Raw genomic sequence first — 21,930 nt, forward strand, 5'->3', positions numbered from 1 at the left:
CCCCTCCTTGCCTATGAAATCCTATTCTGGGTCCCCAGCACTCTAGGTCCTCACCCTACAGGGATGGCAGAGCTGGCAGCACCTCGGGAACAATGTGCAGGGCAGGGTGAGGGGGCACGGGACGACACTCCAGGCAGAGGTGAGGGGGCACGGGACGACACTCCAGACAGAGGTGAGGGGGCACGGGACGACACTCCAGGCAGAGGTGAGGGGGCACGGGACGACACTCCAGACAGAGGTGAGGGGGAACGGGACGACACTCCAGACAGAGGTGAGGGGGCACGGGACGACACTCCAGACAGAGGTGAGGGGGCACGGGACGACACTCCAGACAGAGGTGAGGGGGCACGGGACGACACTCCAGGCAGAGGTGAGGGGGCATGGCACGACATTCCAGGCAGCGGTGAGGGGGCACAGGATGACACTGGGCAGGGGTAAGGGGGCATGGGGTGACCTTCTCAGCAGGGGTGAGGGGGCCCAGAATGACACTCAGGACAGGGGTGAGGAGGCACAGGATGACACTCGGGACAGGGATGAGGGGGCACAGGATGACACTCAGGGCAGGGGTGAGGGGGCACAGGATGACACTGGGTAGGGGTGAGAGAGCACAGGATGACACTCAGGGCACGGGTGAGAGGGCACAGGATGACACTGGGCAGGGGTGAGAGGGCATGGGGTGACCTTCTGAGCAGGGGTGAGGAGGCACAGGATGACACTCAGGACAGGGTTGAGGGGGCACGGGATGACATTTGGGCAGGGGCCTATGTAGTCAGACAGGATGAGAAAAGCCACAGGAGACAAGGTGGCTTTGGGAAGGGGCAGAGGGATGGTGTGGGCCCAGCATCTGGGCAGGGTCCAACCAGGGACAGTGTCCCGGTCCACCTCCCAGGTCTAAGGCTGCCTTGGGGTGTTCACAGGCTGTGGCCCTGGAAAGCAACCCCTCAGGGTCTGGGCTTGGTGGGGGAGAACAAGTGATAGGGTACCACCCCAAAACCCGGACACCAGTGTCAGGAAAACTCTCTAGCTCCAGAGAAATGTCTGCACCCAAGGCCACCAGAATACTACCCAGCCCCCCTCAGCTGTTCCACCTGCGCCCCCACATGGCCAGCCGGAAGTGCTGGGGAGGAGCAGGCTGTGTGGATGGAGCCAGTCAGCCTGTGCAGGGGGCTGACACACAGCTCTATGTGGCTTCCAGGGTACTGAGATGCCACTTAGTTCCCAGCCTGTGGGTGACAACAGTAACCTTGGGCACCCTGGTGGCCATCGCCCATGTTACAGATACAGAAACAGAGCTCAGAGAAGGGAGGTGCTCCCCCCACAGCCATGGCAAGGAGCAGAAGATGGCATCCGCACTGGACAGTGCATACCTCTCCCCTGCACAGTGCCACTGCTGTGGGTGTAACTCAAGGTCCCACTGATTACAGACTCCAGCTTCAGCCACCTAAAGTCACCTTCACCCATCACAGTGTCACTGACCACCCACTGGTTGGGGCCACAAAACCTCAGAGCCCGTCTCAAACCTCATGTGTACCAGAGGCTCAGGACACAAGCCCCACCATATCCACCAGGTCCTCCCTATAGAGGGGTGAGTCACGCACACCCTTCCCACAGTCCTTCGCTGCCTTGGCATCTGCCTATGCAGCGGTCCTGCCCTCCGCCTAGGGCTGCATCCTGGGGAGCCAGGCACCTGGGATGCAGTGATAGCCTGGCCAAGAGAGAGACAAAAAGAAATCAAGTGCAGACTCTGGTGTTCTCCAGCATCACTGTGAAAGGGGAGAGATGCGTCAGGACGGGGAAGCAGCCACACAAGACCTCTGTGGGTGGTCCTGTGCCTCACAGCCCTGACACTGCGGCCCAGCCAGGACATGGGCCCCTGGGATGTGTCTTCAGAACCCTTTGGTCCTGGCTAATTTTCATGCTTTGGCTTTTATGCCAAAATGTATCACCCAGGCTCAACTGTAAAGGCAGCTGGAGGCCTGGGGGTTGTGGGGGGGGCGGTAGCTAGCCCAGGAGACGTGGCACTTGCAGACCATCCACAGCCCGAGGTCCCAAACCCCAACACTAATGATCAACACATGCAGGAGCATGAGAAGAAACGTCTCTGGATAAGATCATGAGCAGGTTTGAGGGGACCTCTGGTCTGAGAGAGAACCATGCCATCTCCCGACAGATGCTAGGAAGGGGTTCCAGAAGGTCCAGCCAGCTACCTGAGCGTGACAGCCACAGTGCATCAGGGTCAAAGAGCAGAGATTGGGAAGTGACGCCCCTATGGCCTCTGAACGACCCTCGGTGTCGGTGAGCAGAGACATCACTCAGCCGGGGCTGGGCTGAACCTTCTGCCTGCCAACCTCGGTACTTGTCTTTGCTTTTCTTGCTGCAATAGATTCCTATGTGTGTATACTTGAATATACAGAAACCGCAGAAATGGGCTATGGTCTACACACCTGCAACCCCAGCCTGGAGTCTCAGCACTTGGGGGTGGAGGCAGTAGGACCTGAAACTCATTCTCAGCTAAATGGGAAGCCTGAGACCACCCTGAACTACAGGAGAATGTCAAACCAAATTGAAACAATAAACAATAAATCCCCCCAGCACCTGACCCCCCACAGCGCCTACTCCACGGCCGGCTCACAAGGCCGGCTCACAAGTCCTCGTGCTGGCTGGCTCCACTGCCCAGGCTGCACCTGGGATGTTACCCAGATGCTGCGGGTTCTCAGAGTGGCAGGCACTCCTGAGCACCAGCCTGGGTGAGGGAGAGTTGTCCTGTACCTAATGCCAAAGATGGGTCCTCCGCCTCCCCACAGTGAGGCACCAGCTAAAGGGGACCACTGCTGTTTCCTATCCTGACCACCAGGGGGCACTGTGACACCCGAGCTGCTACAGAGGGACCACCTATCTTTTCCAGCAGCCACTACTGAGGCTGGAGACAAGGTTCCCACAGCCTCTTTCAAATCCCAGGCAATACACTCAAAGATTCCGTCTCTATAACCTTCGGCCAAGAAATTAAAACTCCGCCACCTCTAGTGACTCAATCCCAAGGGTCCACTCTTTAAATGGCACTTGACACGCCTACGAAATCTATCTGCAGGCAGAATGAAGGACACCTGGACAGTAGCGTAATGACGGTCTCCCCCAACCTCTGGTATCCCCCCTCTGACCCCCCGCCCTCCTCCCAGTGCTGCCCACAGCACGGTGACCCCCAGATTCTGCTCTCACCAGTATCCTGCTCTGCCTCGGCTTTCTCTGCAGGCTGCTCAGGCTGGGAATCTTTCTTCTGGGGGGCTGCACCAAAGACGCCAATTGGAGCCCACTCCAGATACAGGGGGACATGGTGGAACTGCAGAAACAATGGTGCCACGGCTGTGGGTCCCCATCCAAGACCTAGCTAGAGACTCAGTGCTGCCTGACAGAGGGCCAGAGATGACAGAGCCAGGAGAAGCCGGCCCAGGGCCCTTCATACAGCCTGGAGACACTAACATAAGACACAGGTCATGAAGCACACAAGTCCCAGGCAGACAGGAATTCCTTGTGCTGAGCTGAACGGTGCCTCGCCAAGACACAGTCCAGTCTTGACCTTGAGCCCCAGCATGTGACTGTGACCTTGGTAACAGGAGGCGAATCTTGGGGTGAGTCTGTGCTGTCTGGCTGGGCTGTAAGTTTAATGCAGAAGTCCGGAGAGGGATGCAGACGGAATGGGATGGGCAGAGGTGACTGGGTGAGACCGGACTGACAATCAAGCTGAGAGACCAGAACCGACTGCCTCATGCTGGCGGCCCCTGGTCACAACAGCCTGGGAAGCTCATATCTGCTAGTTTCTTTTCTTTAATCAAAAGTCAGGAGGCAGCCCCCGGTACAGAAGTAATGTCCACCATAGGGCAGCAAGCTCCAAGAAGGAAGGTGGGTTGGGGAGGGGGGAGAGCCTTGTGTGGGCGGAGCCTTGTGTGCGGAGCCCATGACAGCCTAGGGGCAACTCTAGCTCTTGGGGTCTCTCTGGTGCCCCCAAGATCAGTGCCATACCTTGGAATAGGCCAGGTGCCTGAAGGCCTTGCGGGCCTCCAGCGGCTCCAGGAACTCCACAATGGCGGTGATGCCCCCTTCAGGCAGGAGCACGCGGCCCAAGCTGCCAAAGCGGCTGAAGATCTCCTGTAGCTCTGCCGCTGTGGTGCCTGCCGGGAGGTTCTTAGCCAGGATCACAGTCTTACTGCGCTCTGCTGCAGCCTGGGGGACAACAGGAGGGTGACTCAGCATGGCTTCAGTGCTGGCCACTGGTGGTAGTCTCAGTAGAGCGGCCCCTAGCAAACAGGCTCGGAGAGCAGAGCTGGGTTTGGGGATTTTGGGGGGCATTCCAACAACCCAGACTGGAGCTCCCAAGGTGGCCCCACGGGCTTCTAAAGGACAAAAGCTACATCTCAATGCCCGGGCTCCTTCCTGCCAGCACAGGCCTGTCCCCTGTGTGTGGGAGGAAGGAAGAGCCAGGGGCTTTTGTCCCCGAGTGCACCCTATCCTCTCAGGGGACAGTCTGAGGGACCAGCCCTGCAGGCTTCCTCTTGGCGCAGGCTCCCATCACCCACATGATCCATCTCTCCAGCCTCCCAGGGAAGTCTGCCACAGCTCTGCTTGACTGTGGACTCACTGTGCAGTCAGGACTCACCTGGCTGAAAGAGTCCAGGCAGACGCCATTGTCGATAAGGAAGCTCCGAACCTCCTGGACCAGCTGGGTCTCCCCCAGAGCCACACGCACAGCCACGCTGCCCTTGGTCTCCTGTGGGAGGAAGGGAAGAGGCCCAGGTGCTGTGAGGAGCTGGCTCAGGGGGAAACGCCCGTGTTCACACCCATCACTCCCCACACTGGCGGTCCCCAGGACGCAGACTCCTGGATGTGCGAACAAACCTGGGAGCTTGGTCCCTTTCCAGCTCTGCCCTGCCCCAGGGCTTCTGATGCCCTCCCCTGGCTTTCCTGGGCGAGATGGGCCTGCCGTTCTTCCTACAGCTCATTGCCTGCATGGGCCTCCGATGCACCCACCTCAGCAGAGCCAGTTCCTACCCCAGCCTCTCCAGGGTTAGGCCAGGCTACAGTCACATCTGTAACCCTGCTGAGCAGCCCAGTGGGGCTGTGACCTGTCCTTTGTGTCTCTCTCCAGTAGAGGGCACCGAAGAGCAAGTCACCCTTCCATCCTGGGCATGGCTGACATTTGAGCCACAGAACCTGTCCCCTTAACTTAGGTCAGGTAGTGGCTGCTGAAAACAGTAGCCAGTGTCTCTAAATGTGGCCCATTGCATTCAATCTCCCACCAAGGGTTAAATACACATCAGCGCCAAACAAATAAGGAAACAATGGGCCGGGCGGTGGTGGTGCACGCCTGTAATCCCAGCACTCTGGGAGGCAGAGGCAGGCGGATTTCTGAGTTCGTGGCCAGCCTGGTCTACAGAGTGAGTTCCAGGACAGCCAGGGAATACAGAGAAACCCTGTCTCAAAAAAAAAAAAAAAAAAAAAAAAAAAAAAAAAGGAAACAATGGCTCAGGTTGTTTTCATGTTGAGCACACATTCCAGTCACATTATTTTGGATATGCTGACTTATGCCATGAAAATTAACCCTGCCCGCTTCCCCCTGCTTCTCTGAAATACAATCATTATCACACATGTGGTGTGTTCAGTGTCCAGGGACAGTGCCGAGCCTGTGCCTAGAAAGAAGGGTAAGTGACCAGGGAGGGGAGGAGCTGCGAGTAAAACCTAGGGGCATTCTCTGCCGACCGCCACGGGACACACGTGTCCCCAGCCCAGGTGTGGCCCCGGGTGACTCAGCGGCTGCCCAGGTCCAGACGCGTGCCCTGGGAGAGGGGCCCTTCACTCACGTGGTCAAACACTTGGCTCTTGCTGGCGTTGTACTTCTGGGCAATGGCGTCAGCCACGGCATTTGGCCCCATAAACAGCGTGTTCCAGTTGTGAGAGCTGAGGAGTGGGGGCAGAACAGAGGTCACGTGGGGGTTGCCAGGCAGATTCCTTCTCAGAAGCCCGAGCCCCTCCCTCCAGCTCCCTGCCGTGGACCAGGCACTCGCGGCCTGGAGACCTGCAGACTCAGGAACCCAGGTCTCAGCCCAGGCAGGGACTCCACACCCACTCTCTCCGACATCCGCACCATGAGCAGGCAGTGGGGAAACCCTGGTCTGCTCGCCTCACCCCACAAATGGGGAAACTGAGGCCTGGAAAAGTCATGGATGAGGTGCACAAGAGGCGTGAAGTGTGGGGTCGAGGGCAGCAGACCCTGGCACTGGGCTCAGCGGCCACTGTGGAGGTGACAAGGACCTGGAGCTGGTGGCTTTGTCCATGGCTTCCTTCTTCTTCTTGTAAGAGGATCCCGGGGCATTGGCATCCTGGCTGGCTTCTTTCTTGATGGTGGAAGGGAGGACGTGGAGCATCCTGCCCTGGAGGGGGTGGAGGGAGGATGTGACACAGCTCTACCCTCAAGTATGCCACCTCAGGTCACAAGTGCTCTGGATCTATGTCTGACTGGAGGGGGACAGCAGAGGGACCCATGTGGTTTGGGGGAGTTCAGATGAGAACGACCCCAGAGGCTCACGTATTGGAATGCTTGGTCCCCAGTTTGTAGAACTATCTGGAAAAGATTAGGAGGTGTGGCCTTGCTGGAAGAGATGTGACCTTGCTGGAGGAGGTGAGGAAATTGTGGGATGTGAAAGGAAGCTTGGTCCCTGGTTGAGCTAAGGCTCAAAGCCCCAGAGACCCTGAATGGATGGCAGGTGCTTTGCCTATTCCTGGGCACTAGGCCCCTGTCACTAGCTACATCCCCACCATAGATTTGTGGCCAGCAGTCACACAGGGCAACGCCCCAAGCCCCTCCACATGTAGAGGACAAGACCTGTGGTCACATAGGCTCAAGACAGATCTCCATCTTAATGAGGCACCTAAGGCCTGGAGGCTTAGCCAATAAGCTTTCCTTCCCAGACACTGGGTATTTACAAAATAAATTTTATAAAGGTATTTACCCTTGGGCCCACCCTGAGAAGTGAGGTAAGGTTTCACTCATCCACTTTCCGCCATGACAACAAATGCCTTAGAACCGTGGACTGCCTCTTTTCATCCGGATCCGCCATGGGGAGCCATGGAGAAAGGTTTCGCCTATAGAGCCTCAGTCTAATCTCAGGTAGAAGGTCTCTCTGTGCTCCCAGCCATGCCCACCACCACCGTCAAGGCAAGGACTATCGCCATGGGACCAGCTGGAATTTCCCCGCAGCCCTGTCCTGGGCCCGAGCCAGATCTAGCCCGAGAGCCTGATTCCATTCTCAGCTCTTCCGAGGCATCCAGCAGTGCCTCGATGTCCAAGAGCCCTGGCCTCGTCGCAGGCCTAAGGACCCCCAAACCAGCTCTGTCTGTCTTGCACCTCAGACTGCTTCCCCACCCCCAGAGTAGTGTCCCAGGCCTTCACTACAGGGTAAGCGCGGTCAACTCCCATATTCCACCTCCCGGAGTGACTGTGCCCTGTGGCTGAGTGGGCACAGGACCTACAAGCCCACAGGAAATGTTGATTTTTTTTGTCCCTTTCTTATTTACTTTTTGAGACAAACCCTTATTGGCCTGGGAAACCATTCATAGCCAAGCTGACTTTGAACTCACAGAAATCTATTTGCTCCTGCTTCGTGAGTGCTGCGGGCCAACTCAGGAAGTGCTCTAACTGCTGAGCCATCTCTCCAGTTTTGGAAACTGTCTACAGAACCCACAGCCCCTCAAACCCGCATCCTGTCCTTTTCTGTCCCTCCAGTGAGAGACCTGAAGGTCTACACAGTGTGTGCAGGCCTAGCCTGGTAACAATGTCATCTATAAACTGTGAACAAGTAAGACAAGCAGGCAGCCTGGGACGGTGCGTGTGCTGTGCCCACCGCCTGCTGCCACGGGCGACCAGCCTGCCTGAGTGCCTGGGCACAGCATGGCTGCAAGGCTTGCAGCTTCATCTTTTGCCAAGGAACTGTTTCAGAAGGCAGAAAAGCAGTTTCATTCAACAAATACTCTGTAAGGACCCAATGTGTGCCAGGCTGCCCCAAACAGCAATGGCTATCAAGGACCACTGCCTTTAGAAATCCCGCCCTCTAAAAGCTCACACTATGTGCCAGCATGGCAGGCCACTGAGGGCCTTCTGGTCTGAAGTGCACAGACACACTCACGTCTGCCCCCGCTTCCTTGAGGCCTGAGGTAACTTACCTGGAACACCTGCCCGTCTACCTCAGCATAGGCCTTCACGGCGTGCTCGGGGAACATGAAGGTGACGAAGGCAAAGCCCTTCGGCTTCTTGGTCAGGCTGTCAATGGGGTAGTGCAGTTCTGACAGGGGACCTGGAGATGGCAGAAGTGTCAGTCTGTTGCGGGCCAGAGCATGGGGTGACAGAAGTGCAGGGCCCTGGCCAGGCAATGGGCTGGACTGGTGGAGCAGCCCAGACTGCTGGGTCCCTCAGGAGAGCATGTGAGTGCTGGCTGGTGTACCAGCCCAGGCTAAAGGCATCTGTGAGGCAATCCTCAGAGGATCCTCAGTGTACGGGCTGTATACTCACTCTGCTACCTGCTCCACATCTGGCCTTCCCTTGGGGAACATCACTTATCAACACAGGTCTGTGTTCTCACCTAGAAAGTGCCACAAGATCCCTGGCTTACAGGACAGGTGTAGGGTGAGCCAGGCTAACACACAAGGAGTGCGGCCAAGAGTGCCCCCTACAGGCAGTGCCATGTAAGTGCGGCAACATCACCTTGCAAATGAGGCAGTGCTTGCCACTGTAAACACAGGACAGGATCCTGTTCCCACAAGTCTGTCATCCCAAATGGACACTCACAGTCTAGACAAACCCTTAGTCTGGCCGTGTCGGCCAGGAGGCAGGAGGGTCTGCCTGACACAACAGCTGTGGGCACACTGGGAGGTTTCAGCCCAGAGGAACTATTCTTACTGTTGCTGCTGTTGTATGTAGTTTCTGGCCTGCAGATTACAAGGGTGTATTTTACCTATGGGATCAATATTATTACACAAAGGGTAGCAAGGCTCTAAATGAGGCCCGGGTCCTGACACTTGCAGCATGCCTGCGGGAACTCCTGTGTCTCTTCTAAGGACAGGCTGGGTGTGGAGGCTCAGAGACAAGACTGGGGCCTCCTTCCCTGTCCTGCCTCTGAGCCCCCAGTGTTTAGGAAGGATGGGACAGCAGCATGGACAGCCTGAGAGACACCGATCTCTCCTCTGCTCTGTATTCTGAGAGAGCGAAGAGAAGCTTGTCCAGGGGGCCAGGGTGCTGTGGGACCCTCAGCAGTAGGGCACTTTGTCCTGTTTCAGCTAGAGCTCCTGCCTCTAACTGATGGACACAGATGTCACCCAGGACCAAGCAGAGGCAGCACCCACCGTAGGCAGAGAACAGCTTCTCCAGATCCTCCTCAGAGCTGGTGTAGGACAGGTTCCGCACGAAGAGCCTCCCAGAGTCGGCCAGGTCTTCCTCCTCCTCGTTCTCCCCAAGCGTTCGGCCTTGCCAGGGTGTGGTGCTCTTTGTGGGAGCACGGGCAGTGAGGGCCTGCTTTTCCCTGAATACCTCAATATACCGTCCACCTGCATGAAGACAGGAGTCAGGGCTGTGATGGGCCTGAGGTTGCCAGAGCCTCCCAAAGTCCCCTCAGCCTCTGTTCTGCTGCTGCTCAGAGCCTCTTCTCCCTACGTGCGATCGCGTCTACAGCATACGGTTTCCCAGGCCACAGCTGGACCCACTGGGACTTCGCTCACCGTGTCAGTGCAGCCAAGGCTCTGGGGAGCTTGTGGGCTATCCCAGACCACACGAGTCAGCAACTGGGTTCTGGGGCCTCCTCACAACCCTTGCGGCTGATCTGGGATGCCGTCACATGACAACCCACCCTGGGGCATTGATGGAGTGAAGCATGGCCTGCACCGCTCTTCCGCGTCCCCCACCCCACTCCCATCAGCACCCATCCCCCTCATCCAGTCAGTGCTCCATGGGCTCTGTCAGTGGCCCACACTTGTCTCTGAGTAAGTCAGCCAGTGTCACGGACTGTTCTGGAGACCCAGCAAACTGCTCCAGGAGGGCAGAGTGCAGGGCAACAGTGTTCCCGACTTTCCACGCCAGACCAATGGCATCATCCGCCCACCGCCCGTGACTCTCCCTGTGTTCGCTCTGTGGCTGCTCCAGGGGAGGGACTGTGGACTCCCTGCTGGATCCCCAGGGCCCAAAACTATCCCAGCAGCGATGTGTGACGTCACACAGGGACTGCCCCCACTGACGTCTGACACGCCCTCACTGACGTCTGACACGCCCCCACTGACGTCTGACACGCCCTCACCCATGTATTCACGGTTGCACTTCAGAGCTTTCTTCACTTCTTCTTCACTGCTGAGGTCCACGAAGACATACCCTGAGTGACAACAGGGACAAGGAGGGTCACGGGCCGCCAACCTCCACGACGCCCACACCCACACACGCCCTACACCCCAACAGCTTCAGACCAGGGGGCTGTGTGAGCACAGATATGGAGCCCAGGGGTGTGCAGCAGCAGGCTTTCCTGCCTGCCCCAGCCCCACCCTGTCCTTGAACTTTCTCTAGAGAAGGGTTGGTGGAGGCTATGCTGTGACATCATCATGGCCACTGTCCTGTCCCAGAAGCTCAGATCCAGGCCCAGAATGTTGCCTGAGGTGGAGCCTGACCCTATGAGGCAGTCAGCCCAGCCATCCCTTCCCTAGAAGAGTTAACATCACATGTCCCACGTCACAGGGCTATCTGATGGCAATGCCATGTGTCCCAAAGCACACAGATTTTCCACAAGCAAGATGAGGCTGTTCTTTCTGTCCAGTCCTCTCTTCTGTTCTCTGCAGGGACACCTCCTACCCACGAGGTACTTCACCCACTTCCTGCTCCAGGAAGCTCCAGGGCAGACCAGCTGAGGGACGGTTCTTAACTGGATGACCTCCCAGCCCCAAGGCCCGCCCCATGGAGCTGCTCTAGGCTGGAAGTACACTGGCTGAAGTCCTGCACAGCTGAGCCCCTTCTCCGGCTGAGCCCCTTCTCCGTCTGAGCCCCTTCTCCGGCTGAGCCCCTTCTCCAGCGCGTTCACAGCCCTGCCTGTGCCCTTAGGAGTGAGCGCCACGTGCTTTCCAGCTGCAGGCCCAGCGGGCTCTCCTCCTGTCCCCTGCCTAGTCTCTAACGTGTGGTAAACCAGGGCACCTCCCTTAGCAGCAGACGAAAGCTACCACAGTTCCCACAGAGTGTGCAAGGCAGCTCAGGGACAGCTCCTCCGCTCCTCACTCCTGAGTAACAGGCCCACCCTGCGGTGGACAGGTACTGAGACTGATCCCATCTGTGTCCGCGGTGACACAGCGTCTATGCAGCTAAGCTGGCATGAAGCCCACCCTGCCCTCCTCAGGACTCGAGGTGAGAAGAGGCTTGGTACAAGATATGGTAAAGCCAAGAGGAGAAACAAGGCACGGGACCATAACTGGGCTGCTGCCCTTGATGCTTTCTTCCCCAGCAGCCTCTTCCTTCCAAGGATCCCTCACAGCCCGCAGGCTGGGGGTTCCCTATAGCCATAGCGCCTTGGCGTGGCTCCTGCTGCATCTCTGACAACCTCCTGGCCTCCCCCGGCGCCAACGCTGACTGAACACCAGACTCTGCCTTCTGACAGCCAAATCAAGTGCTCTGTGGCCAGGAGACCCTGGCTGCCCAGGAGCCCGTGGTCGGCAGCCCTGGTGACGCCAGGGTGGCCTTTCTGTCTCACCTGTCTTGTTCCCGTGAGCATTTCTCACTATTCGGATGGCCATTGGCTTCAGAGGAGCTAGGAATTCCATGACGTTTTTCTGGAACAAAAAGAAATGTTTTCCTTTTCTATCTTTTTTCTTTTTTCAAAACAAGTTTAATATTTCATTAGACCTGTTAAAAATCCTCTCAGCATTTTCTCTTTAATTTAAAGCACTGGAGAACTACACTAGGAATGTGGCTCTGGGGCCGAGGGCTTGCCCCCAGTTCCTCAAACAGCAATAAGTGCCTGCCTGTTGGCCTGTTATGTCAGCACTACAGCATGCATCTGGGGCTTGAACTCAGGTCCTCACGCTTGCACAGCAAGCAAGCACTCTGCCCACTGAGCTACCCAGTCCCATGGCCCCTCCCTTTTTAACAGTGAGCCCCCAGCCTGGCACCAATGGGAGGGAATGGAAGCAGTCTTCACACTGCCACTGCTCTCCTTCCCCTGTCGGCAGCCCCCAGCCCTGTTCCCTCTGGCTCCTGACTTCACCTGATGCTGGCACGCCCACCCTCCCTTTTCAAACAAGTACCTCGGTGACATTGAAGGGGGCTCCCCGGAGCTTCACGGTGTAGGGGGTAGTGGGTTCCTTCTGGCTGGCTGGCTTCTCTACCTGAGGGATCACGAGGAGGAAATGGCTGTGGTGAGTACCTGACGCTCGCATGGCGGGTGGTGGCTGGGACACCCTGGAGCTGGAAGGGCACCAGCTGCTGGGGAAGCTGGAGAACACCATAGGAGTTCCTGTTTGCTGTGAGCTGAGGCCGGATGGAGCTGCAGGACGCAGCTGCACAGAGCCTGGTAAGCCACCGGCACAGCAACAGAGGCCCTGGCCCCAGGAAGGAACCCAGAGGTACCACTGAGGCAGGGCTTGCCCAGTGTCCAGCTTAAACTACAATTCCACAGGGATGCTGGGGTCAGGATACACTATTCTGGAGTGCCAACAACTTCTAAGGGCCTCTGCTCTCGATTTCTCCTTTGAAGCCCAAACCTGTCCTGACTAGAAGAACTCTTTCCCTGGCAAAGTCTGTTCTGGACTGTCGTGCACCCAACTTCTTCCATCACATGGACCCTAGAGGCTGGGGTCCCACCCGAGTCTCTAAGTGTCTTGTCTCTGCAACAGGACCTCCTGGTGGGAGGTGAGAAGACATAGAGGTCTCAGCCATCTTTGCAATCTGAGCTTCAGGCTCCGAGTCCTGGTCCCCGCCATCTCCTGGCTGTCACCGTGGGTGAAGCGTGAATCGCTCGCTGTCTCACCTGCTGCCTCACCTATGCAGAAGACTGTAACATGAACCACTGACTTGTGAGGGACATTACCCAGCATGCAGTGATCTGCTCATACATCTGTCAGTGATGACCTTCCTCACATCTATCTATCCTGCTGCTAAATACATGGCAGGACCTGCCCAGCTCATCGATAACACGGAACTCCAGCAGCAGATGGCTTCCCTGGGCCAAAACAGGGACCTAAGCTGTGGGGACACCTATGGGCAAGTGGCCTTCCCTTCCAGGCAATCCTCTAAGCAAGAGGCTGCAGGGCCCCTAGGTGACCCAGGCTCAGGGTATTCCTCGGGCCTCGCAGACACAGATACACAGACAGACACACAGATACAGAAGATAGACAGACACACACACACACCTTGCCAGCAGCTTCCTGGGGCCTTAGGCTCACACCCCCTCGCTGGGCAGGGGAGGCAGGGGAGCCCTCCTCGTCCTCAGCCTCACTTCCTTCTTCACAGTTCACAGCCTCGTCTTCACTGTCCCCTTCGTCCTCATCCTCAGAGGACACCTCGGCCCGCACCATCTTGGATTTCAAGTAGTCCATGTCTGACAGGTCCTTCTGCACAGCCGCCTTTGGCTGCAGACTTTGGTCCTCTGGGACACAGAGGTCAGTGACCTCAGTGAGCAGAGATAGCACACCCACCATAGCCAAGGTCCTCACACATATGTAGCTCCAGCCAGTTCTGACGGGCAGTGCCGGGTGATGACTGGGCACACTGAACTGTACATGTCTCTCCATCCCATGGCACGTGGAGATCGGTGGCCCTGTCACCATCCTGGTCCCTTTCCAGCCCTCCCTCCTCCATAAGTGCATGCCTCTGTGTGGATGTGTGCATGTGAGTGCAGTGCCCATAGAGGCCAGCAGAGGGCACTGGAGTTATGGGCAACTGTGTGCCATCATGTGGGTGCTGGGCACTGAACTCAGATCTTCTGGAAGAGGATGAAGTGTACTTAGCGACTAAGTCAATCTCCCCAGCACCCCAAGATTCCCCCTTTTAGGTTCATCTTTAAACAATCTTTTATAAACATGTACAACGCAGCTATCTATCCCTTGTGCTTATGGCAGAGGCTGCTATAATCTATCTGTTCAGGAAAATCCATGAGCAGACTACAGTCCTTGTCAGATACCAGGTGTGTGTGTGTGTGTGTGTGTGTGTGTTGCGCACACTTGCGTGCAGAGGGAGACGGCCTTCCCTTACACTGCAGTGTGTGTGACCCTCTCTGCACAGTGAAGCTGAGGTCTGGAGGTTGACCTCCCCCCCCCCACCCCAGCTCCACCTGCTTTACGTCCTGAAACTAAGACCGCTTCTCCAGCCACTGTGCTGTCCTTCCCTGAGAGTCTCCTAGCTGTTTCCATGTCCTCTGTGTTTCCACCCTTAGCCACACAGTCCTCAGCTCAGCAGACTTTAGCAGACTGAGCTGTGTCAGTCCTACATCCTCACCTGTAAATCAGGATAACCCTCATCGTGTCCCGCAGCTTACGGTCTATGTTCTGTGCTCTGATTGGCTGCTTACAAGTCACAGTAGGGCCCATGAGAGCATGACACCCCACTGTTATCCCCTAGAGCTGCAGGAGCCCTTCCAGAAAGCTTTCCCATGCCCCGTCCTGCCTCCCTGGCACACCCGTCAGCACACATGCCCCATGCACAAGTTCAGAGATTCTTGGGGTCTTTTATCACTGCTGTGTCCCCAGTTCTCAGAGCTGTGCCTGGCATACTGTACATGCTTGGTAAGTACTGGCTGAGTGGGGTGACCAGATCTGCCTGGGGGAGACACACCAACGGGCAGGTTGCTTATTCTCCAGACGGCTGGAGGGTGCCTCCTGGCTGGCCCTTTCCTGCTGAGTCCTGCTTGGCAACCCCAGGACTCACCTTCAGGGTCCTCTCCGGCCGGCTCCTCCTCACTCTCCTGCCCTGAGTCGGAGTTGGAGTCAGAGTCGAAGTTCAGATAGTCACTCGATGGCTTGGTTTTCGCTTTCGGGAGCTCGGCCTCCAAAGTGTCATTTGCCCAGGTGCCCACCTGGGTCCTCTTCTGATGAACTGACAGGAACTCCTGGAACTCGGCATCTTCCTTCAGCTGTGGCAGGTGGGAAAGGCAGGAGGAGGGAGATGAGGCAGAGCCTTAGGAGGCTCAGCTCCACCCTAGCCCTCCTCCCTCTCGATGCTCACAGGCCTCCCTCTCCACCCACACAACACTCACCTTATCCAGGTTACTGGACACCTTTTTCTTCTTGTCCTGAAAGTAGAAAGCAGACAGGCTCACATTGATGCTGGGGAAGGGAAGGCGGCATGCTGCCCTAGGCACACCCAGCTTCCAAAACCATCCTAAGGATGCTCCCAACTCCTTCCCAGCCAGAGACCACCCTGCTGTCACTGGGTGCAGTGCTGGGGGCACCTCCTCCGTACTTGTTTAGCGTCTGAAGGAATGGAGTCTTGTGATGGCTGCTTGGGCTGGCTTGGCTTCTGGGCATGCTTGCTCCAGGCTCGGGGCTTCGATGGGTCTCCAAAGGACTTGCAGAATTCTACCTGTATGCGAAAGAGAGCTGGTTTCCACAGCAGCTGAGGGCCCCAGGCATGTAATGAGTCCCCTTCAGCACAGGAGCATGGGCTCCTCAGAGTCCAGTGGTCACTGACCTGCTATCTGCTTTAAAGTGAATCATTCTTTTTTCTTCTTCTTTTTTTTTTTTTTGGGGGGGGGGGATTTGGCTTTTTTTCGAGACAGGGTTTCTCTGTGTAGCCCTGACTGTCCTGGAACTCACTCTGTAGACCAGGCTGCACTCGAACTCAGAAATCCGTCTGCCTCTGCCTCCCAAGTGCTGGGATTACAGGCGTGTGCCACCACGTCCGGCTAAAGTGAATCATTTTCATTCTCAGCCTAGACACCGTGCCCCTAAAAAGTCATGGTGCCTACAACAGAGGACTAATTCTGTCCCCCATGCTCTCCAGCAGAAGGTGACAGAAAATGTTATTGTCTCCTCTGCTCAGACCAAAAAAGTTAAAAGTGGAGATTGAGTGGCCCGGGAAGCAGGTGACGCAACAGAGACAGGACTTGGGGTACATGGGGACCGGAAGCCTACATCACCCCTTAGGCCAACAAAGGATGCCTGGGAGGCAGCCCCTGCCTAGTGCACAGTAACAGGCTGTAATGGCCAGGAGTCAGGTGACTGTTTACCACAAGGCAAGTTCAGTCACAGCAGAAAACAGGCCCAGGCTATCAGGGACAGCTGGGTGACGACAGGAGTGTGGAAGAACGCCAGGGACCACGCATGAACGGATACATCCCTCAGCCCTGGCACCTCCGATACATTCTCAGAGGCAGCCTTTGGGAGGACACTCCCCCTAGCCATGTCCAGATGTTCCAGGCTGTCACTGGTTAGCAAACCACTTTCTCCTAGGGATGGATGCCCCTGTAGAAGTAAGTGGACTGTGTCTCTCAGTTCTATCATACTTATCACTCGTGTTCCGGGTACAACATAAAAGAGTACAGTGAGGGTTAAAAGTACTTTCATAATTCAGAAACTCGGGAGAGGGCCCGGTGAGCTGTTGGTGGACTCTCAGGCACCCGAAAGCTTGTGTAGCCCCGAGGTAAGGCAAAGTGTCTATGACAGGCAAGATGAGACTCCCTCAGACTCACCGTGATGCGGGACGTGTCAATGAAGCTCCGGTGGAAATGGGTCAGTGCTGCCTGGGCCTCCTCCTCCGACTTGAAACCAATGAAGCCGAACTTCCGGAACTTGCCGTCCTTGGTGAACTTGAGGCTGCAATCAGTCAGTGTGCCAAAGGCGGCAAACAGCTGCCGGAATCGCTCCTCCTTCATCTAGAGCAGAAGGATGAGATGAGAGTGGAGCTGGGGCGGGGAGGGGTTGTCCCTGGAGAGAAGGGACAAATTAGCTGGGAGCCTCGAGGTCCAGGAGGGACACCTGAGACGAGCAGGTGGCAAGGTGTACCTGTGGGGAATGTCCAGCCGGGCAGTGGTGGCGCACGCCTGTAATCCCAGCACTCTGGGAGGCAGAGGCAGGCGGATTTCTGAGTTCGAGGCCAGCCTGGTCTACAGAGTGAGTTCCAGGACAGCCAGGGCTATACAGAGAAACCCTATCTCGAAAAAAACCAAATCCAAAAAACCAAAAAAAAAAAAAAAAAACCAAAAAAAAAAAAAAAAAAAAAAAAAAAAAAGTCCCGTGGTAAGGACAGCTGGCACCTACCACTTTCACACTGGCCAGAGTTTTGTTTGTTGGCTCTAGGGCAGAGGTTCCCAACTTGTGGGTCAAGACCCTTGGGGGGGGGGGAGACACATATCAGATATCCCACATTACAGATATTTACATTATATTCATAACAGTAAAAAATTACAGTTATGAAGAAGCAACAAAATAACTATGACTGGGAGGTCGCCACAATAGGAGGAACTTTATTAAAGGGGTGTTGCATTAGGAAGGTTGAGGATCACTGCTCTAGGAGCACATGGTCCCACCAACAACCAAAACAAATATTATTATTATTATTTTAGCCACATCATCTTGCTGTGTAACCAAGGCTGGCCTTGAACTTGCCACCCTCTGTCTATCGAAAGCTGACAACAGGTGCGTGCATCACCACAATTGGTTTTGAAGTCTAAGCTTACTCCGGGAGACGGTAAGTATTCTAGTCTGCTTCCTGTTGTGATACCCATCCAGGATTCAAAGCAATTAGGGGAAGAAATCCGTTTATTTGGCTTACAGGTCTCAATCCCAGTGAAGGGAAGCCTCGGCACAAGAACTGAAGCAGAAACCGTGGCAGAACTCTGCACACTTACTTGCCCAGCCAGCACTTGTCTACAGCCCAGGATCGCTTGCTGAGGCGTGACAACACCCACAGCGGGCTGGACCCTCCCACATCAATCACTCCTCAAAGTATCACAAGCTCATCACATAGAAGCAATACATCGACTGAAGTTCCCTCTCCGTAAGTGATTCCAGTCTGTGTCAAACTGACCAAAACCGCCCAGCACCACCTCGGAATACTCTCTATCCAGCCGGCCTATCACCACAACAGACACACGCTGAATTCTTCCTTTACCCGGCACAGGTGCCAGACTCTGCCATCATGCCTGAGTTGCCCGCTCTCCACTAACAAGAGAAACCACTGCGTGCCGTTCCCATTACTCGGGTCCTCCGGTCACCTCCCCACCTGTTGTCCCCAACAGTCTCGGGAGTAGGAGCGAGAACAGCGTGGATCGAGAGGACCCGAGTCCGAGGCACAAGGTGGGGGCCGGCATCTGCCTGGAGCATGGCTACCCGGCTTAGAGTCAGGCACCCATGAGGTGGCAACAGTCATTGGTGATAATGATAACAATCGTAGCCACTTTCCGGCTTGCTCAGCCGTCAGGACAGGGTGCCGCCTCACTGGGTTCCGGACCTCCCCAGTCCCGTCCCGGACTTAGAATCCCTCCATCCTTCACCCTCCTTTTCCGGACCTCCGCTTCCACTTCCGGGCCCCATCCCCAGCTCCCGCTCACCCCATTCGGGAGGTTCTTCACGATCAGACGCGACATGGCTCTCAGGTTACCCTCGCTTCGGACTCAACGATCCCCGCGACTGCGACTTCCCACAACTTTCACGCCGCCACACTGGGCGCCGCCATCTTTAGCGAGTCACGTGGCCTACGCCAGTCCTACCCGGAAGTGGGTGTGGCCTCGCTGTAGCCTCTCCCTCGGGGGAAGTCACACCCTCAAGGCGGAGTTGGGGGAAGGCCTGAACGCTTGCGTACTGCGCAGGCGCACTTGCTCTTCAGCGCCTGGAGATTCTAAAGCCCCGCAAGGAAGGCAAGGGGCGCCGTTGCCCAACCCACGCAGGATGACAGGCATCTGGGAAAGAGCAGAGATCCTAGAAAAAAGAATTTTAAAGGCAGAGGCAGGGGAATTTCCTGGTTCCAGGATAGCCAGGGCTGCATAGAAAATCCCTGTTTCAAACATAAAATTTTAAAGATGTATTTGAGTATATATACACATATATAAGTGTATATATGTGCACATATCTACATGCATGTATATTGTATATATGTATATTATATGTGTATATATGGATACATGTACCAGGCACACATGTGTAGGTCCGAGAACAACATGCGGGAGTTGGGGAGTCAGTCCCAACTTTACCTGGTGTGGCTTGGGGATCAAATTTAGGCCTGCCGGCAAATGCCTTAACCCTCCGAACAATCTCACCAGCCCTCTCGCTTCCTTTTTAGGACAGAGAAACTGAGGCTTAGAGAAACTGCCAAGCCCTGACTCAGTGACCGAGCATGGCCCGTGAATGTTATCACAAGGTGTGATCACTGAGCATAACAGCCCTATTTTGCAGGCAGGTGAAGTGAGGGCCCGAGGAATGGAGCTGCTTCAGTCATTCATATAGGTTCTGAGTTGAAAGGGAGATTCGAACCCAGAGCCCCACAGTGAGTATTGATATCTTCAACTGACAGCAGTGGTTTCCCACAATGCATTGCTGCACCCCGCGCCTTCCCCCAAGGTGTTTATGATTCTCTTCTTCTAAAAGACCTTTTATTCCATCTCCCCATATCCTTTCTTGTTACTGTTGGCGGCTTCATTGAGATACAGCTCACACGCAACGCAACTCGCCCACTTAAAGTGGAAGGCTCCGGTTGGCAAGATGGCTCGTCAGATAAAGGCACTCGTGGGCAAGTCTGACAGCCTGAGATTTCCCACCTTGGTTCTTCGTAGTGGAAGGAGAAAACTAACCTTAGAACCTTTTTTATTGAGAAAAAAATTGCAGCTTGGTGGCGACGACACACACCTTTAATTCAGTGCTCAGGAGGTGGGTAGGGCTCTCAGTTAAGGCCAGCCTGGTCTACAGAGCCCGGTCCAGAGCAGCCAGAGCTAAAACATTTTTCAGATAATCATATCTGTGGATATGATTATGACTTGCCCGCCTCACTCCCACCAGATCCTTCCTGCCTCCCCACCAACCCAACTCCCAGTCCTTTTGTTCTCTTTAGAAAGCAAATGAGCAAACAAAACAAAAACTCCAAAGAAAATAATAATAATAATAAAAAAAAAACCACAGGAAACACACACACACCCCACCATACAAGCACAAAATCTGAAACCATTTTATATATAAGCAAAAGACCAGTCATTATTTCCTTCCCTCTGGGAACCTAGAATCTACCTGGCATCTCTATGGACATATTTCTTTCCTGGCTGATTTTCTCTTCACATATTGTTTTCTTTTCTTTTGTCTTTTTGGTTTTTCGAGACAGGGTTTCTCTTTGTAGCCCTGGCTGTCCTGGAACTCACTCTGTAGACCAGGCTGGCCTCAAACTCAAAACTCTGTCTGCCTTTGCCTCCCAAGTGCAGGGATTAAAGGCGTGCGCCGCCACTGCCTGGCTTTTTTTTCCCACATACTGTTTTCAAGGTTAATCTATATCTCTGCATGAATCATTCTTCATTCCATTCCCCCCGCCCCCGACTAATGTCAAATGTTGGACCTAGTATGTTTGTGTAACCAAATATCAGCCTATAGCATCTGGGTGGATGCACCCCATGGCTATTGTTGATACCATTGCCAAGAACATCTGTGTTCGGGCACGTCTCTACAAGAGCATGTGACTTCATTTCTGCTGGGCATGGTCCCAGGGGTGGGATCCCCAGGTCACATGTAGCTCTCTTTAGGAACTCTTGATCAAGTAGTTTTGCAAACTCTCCGCATCGTTATATATTTCTGAAGGTAGCCTATGAAAATGTTCATTTCCCGTCCTGTTCTCATTGGTTCTTTTTAAAATGATGCCCGTCCCACTGTCTGCTACTGCAGATTTGATTGGCTGCAGAGGGTAGCCATCTTTGTCCCTGAACCCACCTGAGCTCCAAGACCAGCCCACGCATGAAGCAGCAACCGCTGCAACCCGTATCTTCCTCTAAGAGCTCCAGATGCAAGGAGGCCACCTGTCCGACTGAGCTGCACAGCTGCTTCAGGCGTGCAGAAGTCACTGCTGGGGCCGGGAGGGTGGGGCTCACTCGGGAAAATGCTGGGACCCATATACAGTTGCCCACTGTGGTAGCTCAGTGCTGGGGGGGGGGGGGGCAGAAGATAGAGAAAGGTGGATCCTTGGGGCTTTCTGGCCAGCCCAGCCAGAACACACACACACACACACACACACACACACACACACACACACACAATTTGAGACTTTAAAAAAATATCGCTGCCAGGAACGTATTCAGCTGATTTCCTAGCTATAGGCTGGCAGCTGCTCTTCCCATGTTTTGCTTCCGGAGAGGATTTGTCAGCCCCATCTTCCAGAAGCTCCCCACCAGGAGCCAGGTGGAGCCAGCAACAGCTGCTTATTGAATGCCGATTGCCGGCCGAGCGCTGTATCGTTCGGGCATCTGGGTGGTTTGAACAGAGCCAGGTGGCTCTGTGTGGTCCTCCCAGGGAATGAAGTAAGTGGGAGGCAGATGTGGCACGCCAAGGGATTCAATCTGAAGCGGCAGCGTTAGCTAGGGGGTGGGTGGTGGGACCAGGGGCTGTAGGGATGGCTCAGCGGTTAAGAGCACTGACTGCTCTTCCAGAGGTCCTGAGTTCAAATCCCAGCAGCCACATGGTGGCTCACAACCATCTGTAATGGGATCCGATGCCCTCTTCTGGTGTGTGTCTGAAGACAGCCACACGGTGTACTCATATAAAATGCTGTCCTGGTTTTCTGTAACCTGTGAAAAAGAGTCCTTGGCCATGTCACAGGGCAGGTATGCACAGAGTGACATGGACCTGAGGACTGTTTTTCATTCATTCCCACGGGGACTAAACATGCAAAAATATGAACCCATGGGGGGCCGTTCTCATTCAATGTCAACCAGGGACAGGGGCGTGCAGATGGGACACACG

At 55.3% G+C, this 21,930-nt stretch overlaps 1 protein-coding gene across 2 annotated transcripts in view; it reads right to left on the minus strand.

The window, feature by feature from the left end:
• Nucleotides 1-18,698, minus strand: part of Rbm19 (RNA binding motif protein 19) — an 80,987-nt gene extending 62,289 nt beyond the window's left edge. For both annotated transcript variants that reach the window (XM_052167761.1, XM_052167760.1), the window contains exons 1-16: nt 18,552-18,698; nt 16,692-16,874; nt 15,464-15,583; nt 15,258-15,293; nt 14,930-15,134; nt 13,417-13,652; nt 12,313-12,393; nt 11,760-11,838; nt 10,332-10,403; nt 9,388-9,588; nt 8,212-8,342; nt 6,304-6,422; nt 5,853-5,949; nt 4,652-4,762; nt 4,018-4,218; nt 3,217-3,337 (exon numbers count right to left, since the gene is read on the minus strand). In XM_052167761.1, the coding sequence (XP_052023721.1) occupies nt 3,217-3,337; nt 4,018-4,218; nt 4,652-4,762; nt 5,853-5,949; nt 6,304-6,422; nt 8,212-8,342; nt 9,388-9,588; nt 10,332-10,403; nt 11,760-11,838; nt 12,313-12,393; nt 13,417-13,652; nt 14,930-15,134; nt 15,258-15,293; nt 15,464-15,583; nt 16,692-16,874; nt 18,552-18,587 (2,029 nt within the window). In that variant the 5' untranslated portion in view covers nt 18,588-18,698. The remainder of the gene's footprint in view (nt 1-3,216; nt 3,338-4,017; nt 4,219-4,651; nt 4,763-5,852; nt 5,950-6,303; nt 6,423-8,211; nt 8,343-9,387; nt 9,589-10,331; nt 10,404-11,759; nt 11,839-12,312; nt 12,394-13,416; nt 13,653-14,929; nt 15,135-15,257; nt 15,294-15,463; nt 15,584-16,691; nt 16,875-18,551) is intronic.
• Nucleotides 18,699-21,930: the final 3,232 nt, after the last annotated feature.

This window comes from Apodemus sylvaticus, chromosome 22 (genome assembly GCF_947179515.1).
Source record: "Apodemus sylvaticus chromosome 22, mApoSyl1.1, whole genome shotgun sequence".
In the NCBI taxonomy this organism is placed as follows: domain Eukaryota; kingdom Metazoa; phylum Chordata; class Mammalia; order Rodentia; family Muridae; genus Apodemus; species Apodemus sylvaticus.